The sequence below is a fragment of the Notamacropus eugenii genome, chromosome 2 (genome assembly GCF_028372415.1).
Source record: "Notamacropus eugenii isolate mMacEug1 chromosome 2, mMacEug1.pri_v2, whole genome shotgun sequence".
Lineage (NCBI taxonomy): Eukaryota > Metazoa > Chordata > Mammalia > Diprotodontia > Macropodidae > Notamacropus > Notamacropus eugenii.
In genome coordinates, this window is record NC_092873.1 from 506,303,675 (window position 1) to 506,318,638 (window position 14,964).

The 14,964-nt window shown below is 55.2% G+C and overlaps 1 protein-coding gene and 1 long non-coding RNA gene across 3 annotated transcripts; one reads left to right on the forward strand and one right to left on the reverse strand.

Moving 5' to 3' along the window:
* Positions 1-2,072: 2,072 nt before the first annotated feature.
* Positions 2,073-14,964, forward strand: BTBD19 (BTB domain containing 19). 2 transcript variants are annotated; one of them, XM_072649219.1, is made up of 8 exons: positions 2,074-2,741; positions 9,601-9,820; positions 9,948-10,001; positions 11,345-11,404; positions 12,923-12,991; positions 13,083-13,214; positions 13,423-13,548; positions 13,853-14,964. In XM_072649219.1, the coding sequence occupies exons 1-8, from the start codon at positions 2,209-2,211 to the stop codon at positions 13,985-13,987; spliced, it is 1,329 nt and encodes a 442-aa protein (XP_072505320.1). In that variant the 5' UTR covers positions 2,074-2,208; the 3' UTR covers positions 13,988-14,964. The 2 variants fall into 2 exon arrangements, with proteins under 2 accessions (XP_072505321.1, XP_072505320.1); XM_072649220.1 differs by lacking the exon at positions 11,345-11,404 and having other exon boundaries at positions 2,073-2,741.
* Positions 6,496-10,293, reverse strand: LOC140530044 (uncharacterized). The gene is made up of 2 exons (XR_011975779.1): positions 9,922-10,293; positions 6,496-7,369 (listed from the first exon to the last, which is right to left on the reverse strand). It is a non-coding gene; the product is annotated as an uncharacterized lncRNA (long non-coding RNA).

Genomic DNA, 14,964 nt, shown 5'->3' on the forward strand with positions numbered 1-14,964 from the left:
GGGATCTCATTGGAGCCTTGTTATGAACTCCAGCTGATATCTGAGGAAACAAGCTGAGAAATCAGTGTCAGAAGCAGGAAGTGGGCAGGGGTCCTCTTCCTCCTGTGTCACTCTAACCCTGAGTTTTTTTTGAACAAGGGTGCTTTCCTCCAGAACCCAGATATGGGCATCCAGCCTTCACTTGAAGACTTCAGTTGAGGGGGGGGACTCATTTCCCCAGGCAGTCTATTCCACAAATAGATAGTTCTAATTGTATGGGAACTATTCCTTAAGTCTGTTCTAAAGTGGTCTCTACAGCTTTCCTGTTCCTCTTTCTCTCTTCCCCCCTTCCTCATTCCTGGTCCTACCTTCTGGGGCCAAGTAGAACAAAACTTCTCCATATAAATCTTTTAAGTACTTGAAGTCATCTCTAAGCTAAACACTTTCACTTTACAGTGGAAGAAACTGAGACCCAGAAAGGTATCTCAGTTTACCCAAGGTCCCACAACTAGTGAGTGGACTTGAATTAGAACCTGGGTGTTAGAGAACCCTGAGGTCAGGAATGTAGGACCCTTGGAAATGTTGAATCATTCCCTGGATCGTCTCCCCACACCCAGGCCTGATTAGGGTCAGTCGAACGATTCTGGAAGTGGGAAATGGAGATGACTTGGGTCTGTGCTGACCCACTCGGTTCTATGTTCCCAAACACAGTAGAGGGAAGGTACAAAGTAGCAGCCAGAGTTGGAAGTGTTGGGCTGCCTCCTGAAGTGCTGAGTGCCCCATCACTGGAAACTTTTGAGGAAAGGTAAATTGAGCCCTTGGGTATGTGGTGAAGGGAATCTTTGTCGGGTAAACCTGCTGCCTCTGAAGTCCCTCCTCTGGGGGTCCTGGACTTCTCTGGTCCTGTGGTACCAAGAGGTGGCAAATTGGACACTGGTGTGAGTCAGGCCCCAGTGCGTTCTCGTGTCCTTGTTTTGTCCTTAACTGACTGAGTGACCCTGGCCAGCCCTTTCTGCTTTCCCAGCCTCAGTTTCTTCCTATAAGACAGACAGGATCACCTCACAGGCCTATTGAAACCAAAAGGGATTTTAGGAAGGAGAGTCAAATATGTTTTGGCCCTGTGGTTTGCCAGGGAAAACCCCCTCTGGGAAATGAGGGGAGGGGGACTTTTGTTCAGGCGTTCAGGCGGCCAGAACCATTCATTTCATCACCTCCCAGGGAGAGTCCAGAGTCTAAAGAGGGCTGCTGAGTGAGTTTTTAGGGTCAGAAGTCAGGGTCAGTGACTCAGCAGTGATCCTGGGGCACCCCTAGACTCTAGCCTGGCTGGGAAAGGGCTAGGACAAGGATGGGAGCAGGTGGGGCAAGGCTGGGTAGGGTGCCCTAGGAATTCACTAGGGCTTTCCCCACAAGACCTTTACCCCTTGCAGGGCTGTCCCTGACCAGCCTGGGGAGTAGAAGCATAAATAGGAACAGAGAGGCATGGGATGGGTGTAGAGTACACAACACTGACTGTCGGGGAAACCCACCCTCCTGGATTTCCTCAGTTGTCTCATCTGTAAAATAGAGATAGAATTCTACTTTTCAAACCCTAAAGTCCTACAGAAATGGGAGGGAAGGTAGGGATAGGGGTGATGCCGTTGGGACCTCTGGACTCATTTTTTCCAATCATTTGTTTGTACTGGGAAGCAGCAAGGAGTTGTTAAGTCCTTTTCCATAATGACCAACACTTCGTGACCCCATGTGGGTTTTTCTTGGCAATGACGCTGGAGTTTTAGGCTAAGACAGGATCTGAACCCAGGTCCTCAGGCTCTTTGTCCTCCCATTACTCTGCCCCTGGGGCTATTGAGGGGTGTGTGCCCTGGGACTGGCCTCCTCCCCTCCTCCTCCCTCCCTCCTTCATTCCGGGGAGAACTAAGCTTTGGGTCAGGGATGAGTGAGGAAGGAGAGAGCGGTATCACCTGAGCTCAGCCCCAAGAGTTACCCATTGATTGGACTGAGTCAACCGTCAGGGTAGGGGTGGGGGAGGGAGGAGATGCCAAGCCCCACCACCCCCACTGTGACCTCAGGGGTTCTGCCCCGGACCCAGCCCAAGGTAGCGGGCTCTGCGGGGGCACAGGGGCCTGGGCTGCAGCCCCTGCCTGGCCAGGCCAGGGTCCCGGGGGACCTGTCCAAGGCTGCTGAGCCCGGCCCGCCTGGGCTCCTGGACGGCGGCGCCGGGCCGGGCGGCTCATGGGTCAGGCTGCCCCATCGGGGCCCGAGAAGCTCAGCCCGGTGGTGGCTGCGGCGCTGCCCAGGGGAGGAGGGCGTCTGCAGGGAGGCTCCCGGAGCGCTGGGCGCAGCGCCCAGGAAGGGCTGGCCGGGACCTCAGTGACCGGAAGTGACGCCAACAGGGGGATTCCATGCCTAGGGGCTGGGAGCTCTGGGGGGGCCCGGCCGGGGCTGTCTGGGGCCGGGACCCCCCTCGGCAGCAGCGGCAGCAGCAGCATTTGCGTGGACCCAGCCCGCGTCCGCTGCCGTTCCCGCCAGGAAGGCTCCAGGTCTCGGGCGCGCGGCCGGGTGCGAACTTCGTGTTCAGGCTCCGGCTCGGGTTCGGGCGCGGGCTCCACCCGGCCGGTAACCTCGCCGCCTCCAGCCTGGATTATGGGACCCCCGGGAGGGCCTCCAGGCGGAGCTCCGGCCCAGATTCCGCCCCACTCGATGCAAGGAGACCCAGCCACCTTCAGGGCCGCCCTGCGGGGGCTGCTCAACTGTGCGCGCTTCAGGTGAGCTCCGGGGCAGTGGAGGGAGTGGCCAGTGCCAGGGGTACCCCGCTGTCCGGGGGAGCTTGGGCGCAGGCTGAGTGTAGGCCTGGGTGCGCCCAGGCGCGTGTCACTCTTACTGTGTGAGTGCACGTGTGCACCGCATCTGTGTCTGCGGGGACGCTGGGTGTGCCAGGGAAACGTCCTCTCTCCGCGCTGCCTGGGATTTCCCTGAGCCTGCAACCTACCCTTGACTAAGATTACCCCCACCCCTCCAAGTACCCCCCACACGCACAAGGGGACGTAGGGCTTATGCTTAAAGACTCTCTTCATTGGGGAGCCTTCCTTCCTCTTCTGGCCAGCTCTCAAAGCTAGGAAGCTTCTCTGGAAATTCAGTCTCTGCAGCCCCCCACCGCCTCATATCTCCTCTGCTCTCTGGGTCCTCACCCAAGAAGACCCATTTTCCTGTCGCCTGACACAGTCCCAGGGTTACTTGAAGGCAGCTCTCTGCTGGCCAGCTCCTTCCCCCAGTGCTTCTCCCCTGCCCATCTAAGTCACCCTCCCCAGGCACTGATCAGCTTATCAATGCCTTAAAAAAAGCCAGTCTCCCAGAACCAAGCAAAGTCTCCCAAGAGTGGTTGGCCCTGGGCCTAGATAAGGAGGACTCTCCCCTCTTTGTTTCTGGAAACTTAGCTTCTTTTAAGTCACCCCAAGCTCCAACTCCTAGCCTTATTTGAATCTAAAGGATTCTTAGAAGTCAGCAAATCCAACTTTCCCATTTTACAGAGCAAGAAACCAGAGTGAGGAAGGGACTTGCTTGAGGTAGCATAGGTGGGATGAAATGGTGTGTGTGTGTGTGTGAAAACATTTGCAAAATTGGTCCCCTGACTTCAAAGCTCCTCAGGCTAGAAGCCCTCATGGGTTTTGAACCTGGCCCTCCTCTCCCCCCAGGCAATCCCAAGTGCCCTGCTCAAGCCCAGGTGGTACTCTGACCACTAGCAGAGGGCAGTAATATCAGCTTTGGGGCTTCCACAGATGGCATAAGGGAAAGAGCATAAGCTTTAGAGTCAGGGACATGGGTTTGAATCCCAGCTCTGTTGTCTGTTCTGCATAGGACCCTTGCTTATTTCATCTAGGCTTCTATAAGTTCTCCAATCCAGGAAGAGGTGTGGGCACATGGGGCCTGGACACAATGAGACTGGTGGACAGCAGTCAGCTCACTAGGGAGAAGAGGTCAATGGGTATCTGACAGGGGGTAGTGACAAAAAAATGGATAGTGGAAAGGAGCTGTCCAGCACCCATGACTTGCCTAGGGATCAAAGTGAACCTAAGGACCTCCATGATGGCAGGGTGTCTTATGTACAAGGCTAACTCTGGCCTCATTCTCCCTGGCATTTCTGCCCTGAGCCTCCTGCTCAGCTCTGCATCCTAGAGAAGCTAGACTTGCCAAAGCATTTGATTCATAGCACTGCTAGGGAAAGCATTATGCTCCCCATTTTACAGAGGAGAAAACTGAGGCTCAGAGAGAAGGCTTTACACAGTAAGTAGCAGACCTGAGTCCAGCCCAGGTCTTCAGACTTTAAACAGCAAGAAGGATCCTTAGACATCACCCAGGTCAGCACTTCATTTTACATATAGAAAAACTGAGGGCCAGAGAGGAAATAAGCCTTGGTCAGGGCCACACAAACAGTTAAGTAGCAAAGACTGGCTCAGGTCTGTTTCCACAGCCTTCTATCTAGATTATTATTATTTTTTTTTTTTTGAGAATGTATTGAATGCTGCCTGAATAAGTAGTGGGTTCCCCTTCCTGGGGGTATTCTAGCAGAGTGGATGACCACTTGCTGAGGATTTCTTTCAGATTCATCTTGGACAAGTGCCTCTAAGGGCTTTTCTAACTCTCTGGTTCCATGATTCTGATTCTGCAGGATTCTGGGCAGTAGAGAGGTTAGGCACAGTGGGAATGTCCCCACCCTTGGCAGAGACACCTGTGTATGAGTCCAAGCATTGCCAAATGTCAAGCCCAGTGCTGAGTGAAAAGTCATTGGGACAGTCTGTTGTTCTGGTGGGAGGGAGGGAGGAAGGAATGAAGAAGCATGAAGTCACCAAGATCAGGGGTGGGGAGTGGGGGGGCAAAGAAAACTTCTCAGAGGAGGGGGATGACCAGGAAGGAAAGGCAGAAATGTCTAAGGCTGTGCTTAGGAAGAGCGAACCTGTTTGCTTGAGAGAAAGGGGTCCTATTGGGGGGCGGGTCTTGAATGCCAAGCTAAGGAGGTGGGAGAGTGGGGTGTGACATCACGAAGCTAGTGCTAAAGACAGACCAGTGTGGTGGCACTGGGGAGGAAGGATTGGATAAAGTACTGGAGGCTGGAGGCAAATGACTCAGGTTTCAGTCTTGGTGACTCAGAGGATGGAGGAGGTTTGTGGAAGGGAAAGAATGAGCTTGAGGCTAGATGGAGATGAGGGTGCCCTGCTGAGCTGGGGAGGCCCCCCAGAAGCTGAGAGCCTTTCCCTGGGCTAGCTCAGGACTGGCCAGCTCCTAGGTCACCCTGTGTTATTTCTGTTCTCACTTCAGTTGTTCTTCCTGAGAGGGGGAGTGGGAATGTCCCTCTCTGGCTCTCTCCCCACTAATTCAGCCTAAGGTAGCTTCCAAAGCTTCTGAACTCCTGAATCTTTCAGTTTCCCTGTGGGATGTCAGTCTGAGTTTATTCAGAGAGGGCTCCTTTTGACCCTTGTCCTTGACCTTGAATGACTCTGGACATGACTGGGTCTGCCTGCAGAAACTTAACCTTTCCTCTCTACCCAGCATTCTAACCTAAACAAGGCACCCAATGGCACATCCATTTTTGAGGCAGAGACCCTGTGTTTGGTTGTCCAGATGGAGCCTAGGTAGGGGACCTGCTTCAGCCAATAAGGATCCTGCCCACACTTCTCTCAGGAAAAGTAGTTTGGTACCAGGTGATGTCTAGGGGTGCCTAGCACCCAGGAAGCTTCCTGATTGGGTCATTGACTGTGGGGGGAGTGCTCTGGACCAGGAGTAGGCAGCCTAATAAAATAGCCCAGGACCAGTAGGGGATGAGAGCGCAAGGGGTGCCTGACTCTTCTGGGCCATCAAAGACTGAGCCTTCCTTCTGTGCTGAGAAGAGGCCATGTCCTGCTCTCAAGGAGCACATAGTCTAATTTGACTTCATGCCCAGAGGCAGGAAGCATGCTTGCTTTGCTAGCATCTGACCCTGGACAAGTCATCCATCTCTCTGTGCCTCAGTTACCTTGCTTGGACCATGAGGGGCTTCAGCTCGATTGTCCTCGTCCAGTTTTAACATTCTGGGACATTGTCATATTCTGTATTCCTCCCATGTGCCCAGCTCTGTACCTGGCACCAATGAGGTTATTCTTAGTTCTAAGAAACAATGCCATAAATACAGTGAGGTCAAGGATCTGGACGTCTTAGGGGACCCCAGGCTCAATATAAGTCAGGAACATGGCATGGCAGGTGAAGTTGATGAGCAGAGCTTTCACAAACAGGGAGACCATGGTCCCCTGTGCTCTGCTTTGGGCAGATCTCTTACAGTGCTGTGGTCAGTCTGGGGCATCCCAGACTAGGAAGGTGTCTAGAGGAATGGCCTGGAGTCCTGTTGGGAGAATCTGTTGGAAGAACTGAACATTTTTAGGCTGAAGCAGGGAAGAGTCAAGGGGACAGACATATGGCAGACCTCCTCCTGTAGTAGAAGGGTCAGACTTCTTCTCTTTGGCCCCTGAGGGCAGAATCATTGTCAAGAGGCAAATTTAGGATCCATTTATGGAAGAACCTTCTCGCCATGAGAGCTGTCCCAGAGAAGGGCTGCGGCTGGAGGTAGTGAGCTCCCTATCACTGGAGGTCTGCAAGCAGAGGTTGGATGTTCCCTTATACGGAGGCTGCAGATATAGGAACTCTTGATCAGTTATAGGTTGGATTACAGGACTTCTGAGCCTTCCTCTCTGGTCCTGTCCTTCGAGGTTGTACATGTCATGACCCCATGGGGACCTTAGACTGAAGGCAGGCCAGGAAGAGTGGTGATCAGTGTGGGCTGGGCTGTCAGGAGGCAGGGCAGAGCAGGGCTGACAGGTTGCTTCCCCCACTTTCCCCATGGTGCTTTTCCCCAGCTTTCTCCCAGGTCTTGGTTGGTTTTCCTGGTTGGGGCCCAATTAGGTAGTGCCCTGAGCAGGCTACTGGCATAATGTCCTTGACCTGCATAACCCACTCCAGGGAAGTTCTGGGATGGGAGTGGGATGGGGAGGGTAGAGAGGGAGAATGGGACCAGATCCCTAGAAGGGAGGGAGTCAGCGTGGCTCTCTCAGACCATTTTTTCTGTAAAATGAGACAGCCCCTTCCAGCTCTAGAGCAAGGGCTGGTCTCCCTTCTTTCCAGCTGCTGCCCCAGCCCTGCCTGGGGTCCAGATGGGCTGCCTGAGGGGAAAGGGGAGGTTTTGGATCAGAGACCCTGCTGACTTTGTGACAGTCCTGGCAGTGTCCTCGGTCAAACTCAGTGACTTTCCCCTCTTTTCTCCTTCTGCCCCACACAGATGGGGTCTGCTGGTGCTCTCCCCCCTGCCTTGGAGAACTTGGAACCACCAGGCTCATCAGATCCAAGATAGGGAATCCAGGGAGTCCAGGGCCTGGGAAAAGCAGTGAAGGATAAGCTTGAGGGGTGTACATTGGGCAGGCCAGCACCCCCTACTGCCCTCTTCCAACCCTGAACTCGGGTGTCACCTCTAAGCAGGGCAGAGGGGAACAACAGACAAGTCTCACCTCTAGCTTTATGGGGCATTTATCTAGGTTTTGTGCAGGGCCAGAAGATGAGAAGAGGGACTGCTTCATGTACCCTGAGGAGGATTAACCATCAGTGTCAGTGTCAGCTTGGCAAGAGGTCTCCAGTGGAGTGCCACAGGACTCTGTGCTGAACCAGAAGCTGTTTAACTTTTTTTGGAGGCAGTCAGGGTTAAGTGACTTGCCCAGGGTCACACAGCTAGTAAGTGTCTGAGGTCAGATTTGAACTCAGGTCCTCCTGACTCCACTGCACCACCTGGCTGCCCATCTTTAATATTTTAATCAATGACTCAGATGCTGGTGTAGAACAAAATTTCTCGTATCTTTAGATAACACACAGCTGGCTCATTGGATGACACAGAACCCAAAACAATCTTGACAGGCAATCGAATAGGATAACTTCATTGGAGACAAATGAGGAGTCTGAAACTTGGTCTCCAAAATCTGCTTTCCAAATGGAGAGGTTAGACAGCTCTTGTTCCAAAAAAGATCTGGGAGTTTGAGTGGACCCCAAGTTCGACATGAGTCATCAGGATGATGGGGGCAGTCAAAAAAAAGTAATTTAACAATTCAAAGGGCCTCTGTAGGAACGTGGAAACTCCTGCCTGGATTGACTCTGTCTTCATCAGTCAGTCAGTCAATTAGCAGGTCAGGCCTCCTCTACATCACGGGATGGTGACAGGCCCTGAGTCTTTGTCACACAGTGGGGCACAGACTGTGTCAATTGTGTCTGAAGCTACAGAGGCTGATTGAGGCTGGACTTAAGGAAAACTTCCTTCCAGGGGAGCTGTGCCAGGGTGGAAGGTGCAGCCTCAGGTGCTGGTTGGAACCAGGCTGAGGCTGGATGCCCACCTGGGTGCCCTTCCTATGGCTGTGGATTGGACTTCCAATTCTCATAGTCAGTCTGGGTTCTGGGATCTTGAGTGTGACCCTGGGTTCTTGAAAGTGGTTTGGGGAATATGGTAACACATGTGAGAAGCAGCTCACATGCGTGCTGGGCAGCTGAGGCCTAAGAGAGCCACCTTCCCCAGCCTACCCCCCAGCCCACTGGGCCTCTCGGGGCTATAGGTAAGGGAACTCCCTGGAGCTCAGAGGATGGAGGGGCCCTCCGCTCCCTTGCCCCAAGCAGGGCTACAGCTGCATCAGCACCACCCCCACTGGCTGTGGTGCGGAACCCCAGGCTTTCTGACTTCTCTCTAACTCTCCATCCTCCCCACCTTTCAGAAAGTGGGCGTAGCCCAGCCAGGTCTCTGGTGGAAACCTGTGGGTGGCAAATTTTACCAGCTCCTCAGCATTTCCTTCCCTCCTCCTCTGACCCCAGCCCCCAGCAGCCTTGGGCTCCACAGGAGCCCCTGAAGGGAGTGGCCATCCCACCCAGGCCCTGACCCCCAAGGACTCTGTTCTGGGTCTGAAGTCTGAGACCAGTTTCTCATTCACAACTGATTGATCCAAGGTGAAGAAAGAACAAGGGATTTGTCCAGTCACTCAGCCTAGATTTTCAAGGTCCAGGGCTCCATTCCTAGAGCTGGCAGCTGGGCCCTGTCTGGGGGAGAGCGAAGTAAAGAGGATCTGGAAAATGCCTGGAGGATATTGGGTCCTTGGGCCTAGCCACCCCACTCCCAGCCCTACCACTTAACCTTAGACAAGATTCAGTGTCTGGCTAGGAGGGGGAGGGAGGAAGCCAGTGAGGAAATGCTGACTTAGCAGCCCCAGGAAAGCTGTGGGCTGTTCTTGCCTCCCAGGTCCCAGGATGCTGGCCCCATGTACACCTCTCTGCATCCTGCCTTTCAAAGGTGCCTGGGGATGGGTGTGAGTCACCCAGCTGGGGAGACTGGAAAGCTCAGACCTGGGGGAGGCCTGCAGCTCTCGGCCACCTGCATACCACTGACTGTTACCATACCATGGTTGCCCAGGCTCACACCACCCAGCATTCCCCAGCATCCTATTTTAACTCGTATCTGAGGGTGGCTCAGCCAAGGCTGAGGGGCTGAGACCTGGAGGACAGGGATGGGGGGTGGGGGGGTCCCAGGGCCCCCAACTCAGACCAGCCCCCATTTCTCTGCCTCTCCATCTCTCCTAGTGATGTGCGATTCTTGGTGGGCCAAGACCGGAGGGAAGTGCTGGCCCACCGCTGCCTCCTGACCTCCCGATGTGACTACTTCCGCCAGCTCCTGAGTGCTGAGAACCCCGGTGGGGGTGCCCCAGAGGAGCCCGTAGTTCTGGCTGATGTGCCCCCTGAGGCGTTCTTGACGGTGCTGGAATTCCTCTACACCAATAGCATCACCCTGGACAGGCGCACAGTAGGTGGAGGGAGGCTGGCAGGAGTGAGGGCAGGGGTGGTGGGAGTCCTATCCCTGGCCCTTCCTTAAGTCATCCATTCCAAACCCTGCTTCTCCCTTACCTCACCTCACACCACCTCATCAACAGGTCCTGGAAGTGCTGATTTCATCCCTGGAATATGGGCTGTCCGAGCTTCGAGAGGTAGGGGGGATGGGGAGGCAGGCTGGCAATGCCAGGTAAGGGCCTCCTAGGGCAACCTCCAGTTCTTGGGTAGGTGAGCCACTTCCTGGCCAGGCTGGACAGGGAGAGGGGACAGGGAGGGAATGTGCCTGAGGGATCTGGGATGGATCCAGAGGGGCAGGAAGGTGCATTGTTCTGGAAGCAGAAGACAGGGCTTCAAACTCACTCCCTTTGTGATGTCAGTGAACTGCCCCCTCTGCCATTTTCCCAGGGTCTGTGCCATCCTTCCTCACCTCACAGCAGCACCACAGGTCTCAGGGCTTTCAATGTCTCCCCATTCTTCACTACTCTATCCTCTACACAATTAACAATTTCCTATAGCTCCAGTCTGATCTAATAAATACTAGGGGCTCCTTAGTGCCTCAGATACAATACCCACTCAGCCTGGCAATCCAACCTTGGAGCCAGCCTTCGCAGCATCATCTCCCATCTACTCCTGCACTGAAGACCTCCCCCACATCAACTTGAGGCCCTCCGCAGAATGGCTGGAACTGATGGATCAGAGGTTACCACAAGTTCAGGAAACCTATTAATTGCAGCAGCTAAAACCAAGCTAAAGTCTTGAGGAGCCACTGCCATTGGTCCTCTGGGGCCCCAGATTTAGAAGTCCTGGTCAATGTACTTCTCTGAATAAATTCCACCTCCACACCTTTGCACCCTCTTACCTCCCTTCTGGGCCTAGCCCATCTAAATAATTTTCCTTCAGTCTGAAGGTAAACCTGAGGCCTCGGGACTCAAGAGCGCCAGTTTTCAGGAGCATTTCTTGTGGCAGACCCTGCTCACCCCACCCCCACCCACAGATCTGCTGCTGTGTAATGTGGGCCCTATGTGACCAACAGGGCCTAATGGTCTGGCCAAGCTGGGTCCCCAATCTTCAGCCCCTCCTCTGGAGCCCCCATTCACTCCATGGAGGTGCTTTTACCTTTTTCCAGAAAACTCAGCATGGACACAGAACATTCCCTACTTAGCTGGGGTCTGAGTAACAAGGTCTTGAAAAGGGGGAATCACAGGTTTAAGGCAGGAAAGGATGTTTTTAAATGAGGGACAAGGCAGGGATTTGACCAAGGTGGCATAAGGAGCAGGATTTGAATCTAGGTGTAGTTTCTTCATGTCCTTTGCTCAGGGCCAGCCTGGGAGAGATGTGCAGTCCCCCACCCACCCAGAGCTGTCACTGCCTGAATGTGGGGGCCTCCTCTTTCCTGGGACATGCTATGGTGTTGGAGGGAGGGGAAAGCTGGGGGGGCACTAAAGAGGGTTTGTCTTGTTCCCCTCTCCCCAAACCCCTGCCTCTGTCTGTACCCCAGCTGTGTGTAGAATTTGTGGTGCAGAACCTGGATGTGGAGCTGGTCTGCGAGGCCCTACAGGTGAGTCCAGATCCCCAATCTCCCTGCCCACACACACACACACACACACACACACACACACACACACACACACACACACTCCTAGCCCCAGCCACGTGGGGAAGAGAAGGCAGAGGCCCAGCTAGCCTCACAATCACAGGGATTGGTCTGACTAAGGGATCACAGATGGGCACATCTTCTGGTGGCTAGGGGAGGGACCCCCACTGGGGGGCTGAGGAGGGTGCTGAGCTGCCAGTGTCTGAATGGTGGATTTCTTTGAGCCCCAGACAGGTCCTCACTGGAGTGCCTTAGGTCTGCACCTGCAGCAATTTCTCATCCTTCAAAGCCCAGCGCCAGAGCTCTGACCTCCTTGACTATAGCAAGACAGTTTTTCTTCATCTCCCAGATTGGGAGCCCTCTTCTGTCAGGGTCTGAGGCTGCCTCCTTTTCTGTGCTCTTGGACTAAGAGCTTCCTAAGGGCGGGAAGCAGCTGGTCATGCCTAAGGAGGCATGAGGTCAATATTTGACCTCTGGCTGAGCCCTCGGGTGTGTGGGTGTGGGTGTGTGTTGTCAAGGTGCGGCTGAAGCCAGGCCCTGCCTACCTGGCTGTTGTGAGGACCCTAAGGGCTGGCCTCTGTTCTGGTCAGCACAGCCCTAGTCACTGCTCACCCAGGCTGGGAACCCCCAGAAGTCCCAGAGAAGGGTCAGGCACTCAGGTCTCAGAGCTAAGAATAGCTGTAATCCTCGTGACCTTCACCTTTCACTACTTCCTGTTGTGATAAACAGGTGGTTGTGGACTGGAACTGAAGCTGTATGAACTGAGCCCCTAGGCCTGCTACCCCTCCCCCCACTTCCCCCATTTGTTAAATATATAGACGGGGCCTTGCCTCCCCACCCCTCCCCCACTTGTCTAGAGGGGCCAAAGGGTTGGGATACCTCATTTTGATCTTGGTCCATCTGTGTCATGGGCATGATCAGGACCCTTGCCTTCTCCTCCCCCTCCCTGTAGTTCAGTAAACACGTAGTAAACCAGAAAGCCTCAGCCCCAGCTGGGGTGGTTATGAATAATTCCTGGCCTTGGCATCGTCAGAAGCGGCTAGTGCTGCTTTGGTGCTCCTCCCCCTCTGCTTCCACCTCCACCTGCCTGGCAAACTGGTCTTCCAGAGGCCTGTACTCAGCCCTCCCATGAACCCAGAGGCTCGGTTTGGACCCGGAGCATCTCTGGGTGGGTTAGTTTCCTTCTGCAGGCTGGAACTGCAGGTTCTAGAAAGACTCTCCGGCTCTCAATCTGTGTCCCACGATCCATCCTGCTAGCAGAGATTTCCGCTCCCCCATTTCACAGGCAATCCACAAGCATTTGTTAAGGGTGCCAGGAGCTGTTTTACAACATCTCCTTTGACCCTCACAACGTGGGAAAGGTGCTGCTGTTCCCCGCGTGTGAGAGTAGCTAGGTAGTGTCTGACACCAGAGGCTGGAAGCCTGGTCTCCCATCTGCCTGGCAACCCGGGTCTGAGCCTCACGGGTGTACGTCCTGGACAGGTGGCAGTGACCTTCGGCTTGCGGAGATTGCGGGAGAGGTGTCTGAATTTCATCAACCGTCATGCACAGGTACTGCCCAGCCTGCCCAGCCCCAGGGGGAGCGGGGTATGGTGAAGGGCAGCAGGGAGGGCCGGGGCCTGACTCCGGGCTGCCTTGGTAGGACGTGCTGAGGACCCCGGCCTTCCACGAGCTTTCTCCGGCCGCCCTGATACCTGTGCTGCGCAGTGACCACCTGGCAGTGGACGAGCTCGAGCTGGTTGCGGCCACTCGCCACTGGGCGAGGGTCAGCTCGGTGAGCCCCCTCTCTAGGCTGCCTCAGTTTCCCCGAGGGGAGTGGACTAGCTGATCTCCGAAAAAGCCTCCCGGAGAAGACCCGGGACAGGAGTGGAGGAGGCGGGAGCTGCAGACCGGCCCCAGGGCAGAGCTGGGGAGGGCCTGGTCCGGGCCGGGCTGGAGCGACCCGAGATGCAAGGCTGGGCTGGGGTGGGGCTCTGTTTCAGACCGTGCTGGAGCAGCCCTTGGTCCAGGTGGCCCAGCCCGTGGTGGGAGAGCTGCGGCTGCCTCTGCTGTCCCCCTCCGAGCTGAGCGCGCTGGAGGAGCAGAACCGGGTCGAGCCCTTCCTGCCGGTAGGGATAATTCTCTGGCTGCCAGACCCAGACCCTTCACCCAGAAATCCTCTACTGTGCGCCCTCGCCCAGTCTTTACGGGGCCTCCCCTCCTGTGCGCCCTGCTCCTGCCACGAGGACTCCACAGTTCTTACTCTGCACCTCCCAGTGGGCCTCCTACTGTGCGCCCCCCAGGAGTGTTCCCCCCAAGGAACCCCTTCTGCGTCCCCCGGGGAGCCCTACCCCCAACCCCCAACGTGCCCCTGAAGCCCCTTTCCTCGGAAGCGCTGTTTAGGTGACAGTCCCTGCCTTCCCTCCCCCCCAGGTGGAGCAAATCGCCGAGGCCTGGAAGTGCCACGCCCTGCGCCGGGGAGAAGCCACCCGGGGCATCCAGGGCCGCCGCCGCAAGGGGACCACGCCCCGCGAGCACCACCGCTTCCTGGAACCGCAGCCCAAGTGACGGAGCGAGGCCGGCTCGTCCCCCAGCCTGGTTCTGAACTACAGCTCCCGGCGTCCTCCACGCTGTAGCCCCCCCTCCCCGTTTGGAACACCCAAACCCAGGATCACAGCTTCCAGCACGGTCTGCGGGCTCTTTGACCCGAACTGGAGCTGGGCCACAATAAAGACTCAGCCTGCGGCTGCGGCTACTGTTGCAGCCGAGCCCTCTCCCCGAACTCTAAGTGCCAGGTCCTTTATTCACTGCCTGCATCCCCCCCCCCCATCTCCCTTGCTTCGGTACATTGTAGCTTGTCAAAGCCCATGAACTCAATCGCCCATTCCACGCAGATAACTCCCGGATCTATACACGCACCCCTTGCTCCCGCATTATCTTGTAGACACATCTCCATCTGGATGTCCCATGGACATCTCAAGTTCAACACGACCCAAACAGAACTCGTTATCTCCCCTTCCCCAACCGTCTTCCCTCCCTCTGACTGTCCAGGGAGACGCTGGACTTCCCCAGTAATCCTTGCCTCCTCCCTCCCTCACCAAAACCAACCCATCAAGTCTCTCAGTGCCTATATCCACAACATTTCCGGAACCTGCCCTCTCTTTTTTAAAGCAAATTTTATTAGCTCAGTGACCATCTAGAAACCAAAAATAAATTAAGGCACCGATCGAATCATTAGATCCAAGACAGTGTCAGAGGGAGGGGTCCCGTCTATTCTGATGGGAAAGAGCCCACAGCAAAGCTCCGCCTCCCGGGCTCAGGGCCTCTCCCCTACTCCCTCGTGTCTGCGCTGTCAAGTTCCTGCTATTTTTCCATCTACGGCTTCTCTGCTTGGCCTAATTGCGTGTTGAGTCTTCTTCCCCCATGACCTGGCACAATCATAATATTCCCTGACGCTCACCGGCCTCTCGATTCAGACATTCCCCAGTTGGGCACGTGGGTGGTTTCAATATTTTCATTATTACGAATAAAGCTGCTAGGAATAA

Coding starts and splice junctions, on each gene's coding strand:
- BTBD19 (XM_072649219.1), top strand. CDS start 2,209: ATGGGTCAGGCTGCCCCATCGGGGCCCGAGAAGCTCAGCCCGGTGGTG. Junction 9,821..9,947: donor TCACCCTGGACAGGCGCACA/GTAGGTGGAGGG, acceptor CCTCATCAACAG/GTCCTGGAAGTGCTGATTTC. Junction 12,992..13,082: donor TCATCAACCGTCATGCACAG/GTACTGCCCAGC, acceptor CTGCCTTGGTAG/GACGTGCTGAGGACCCCGGC.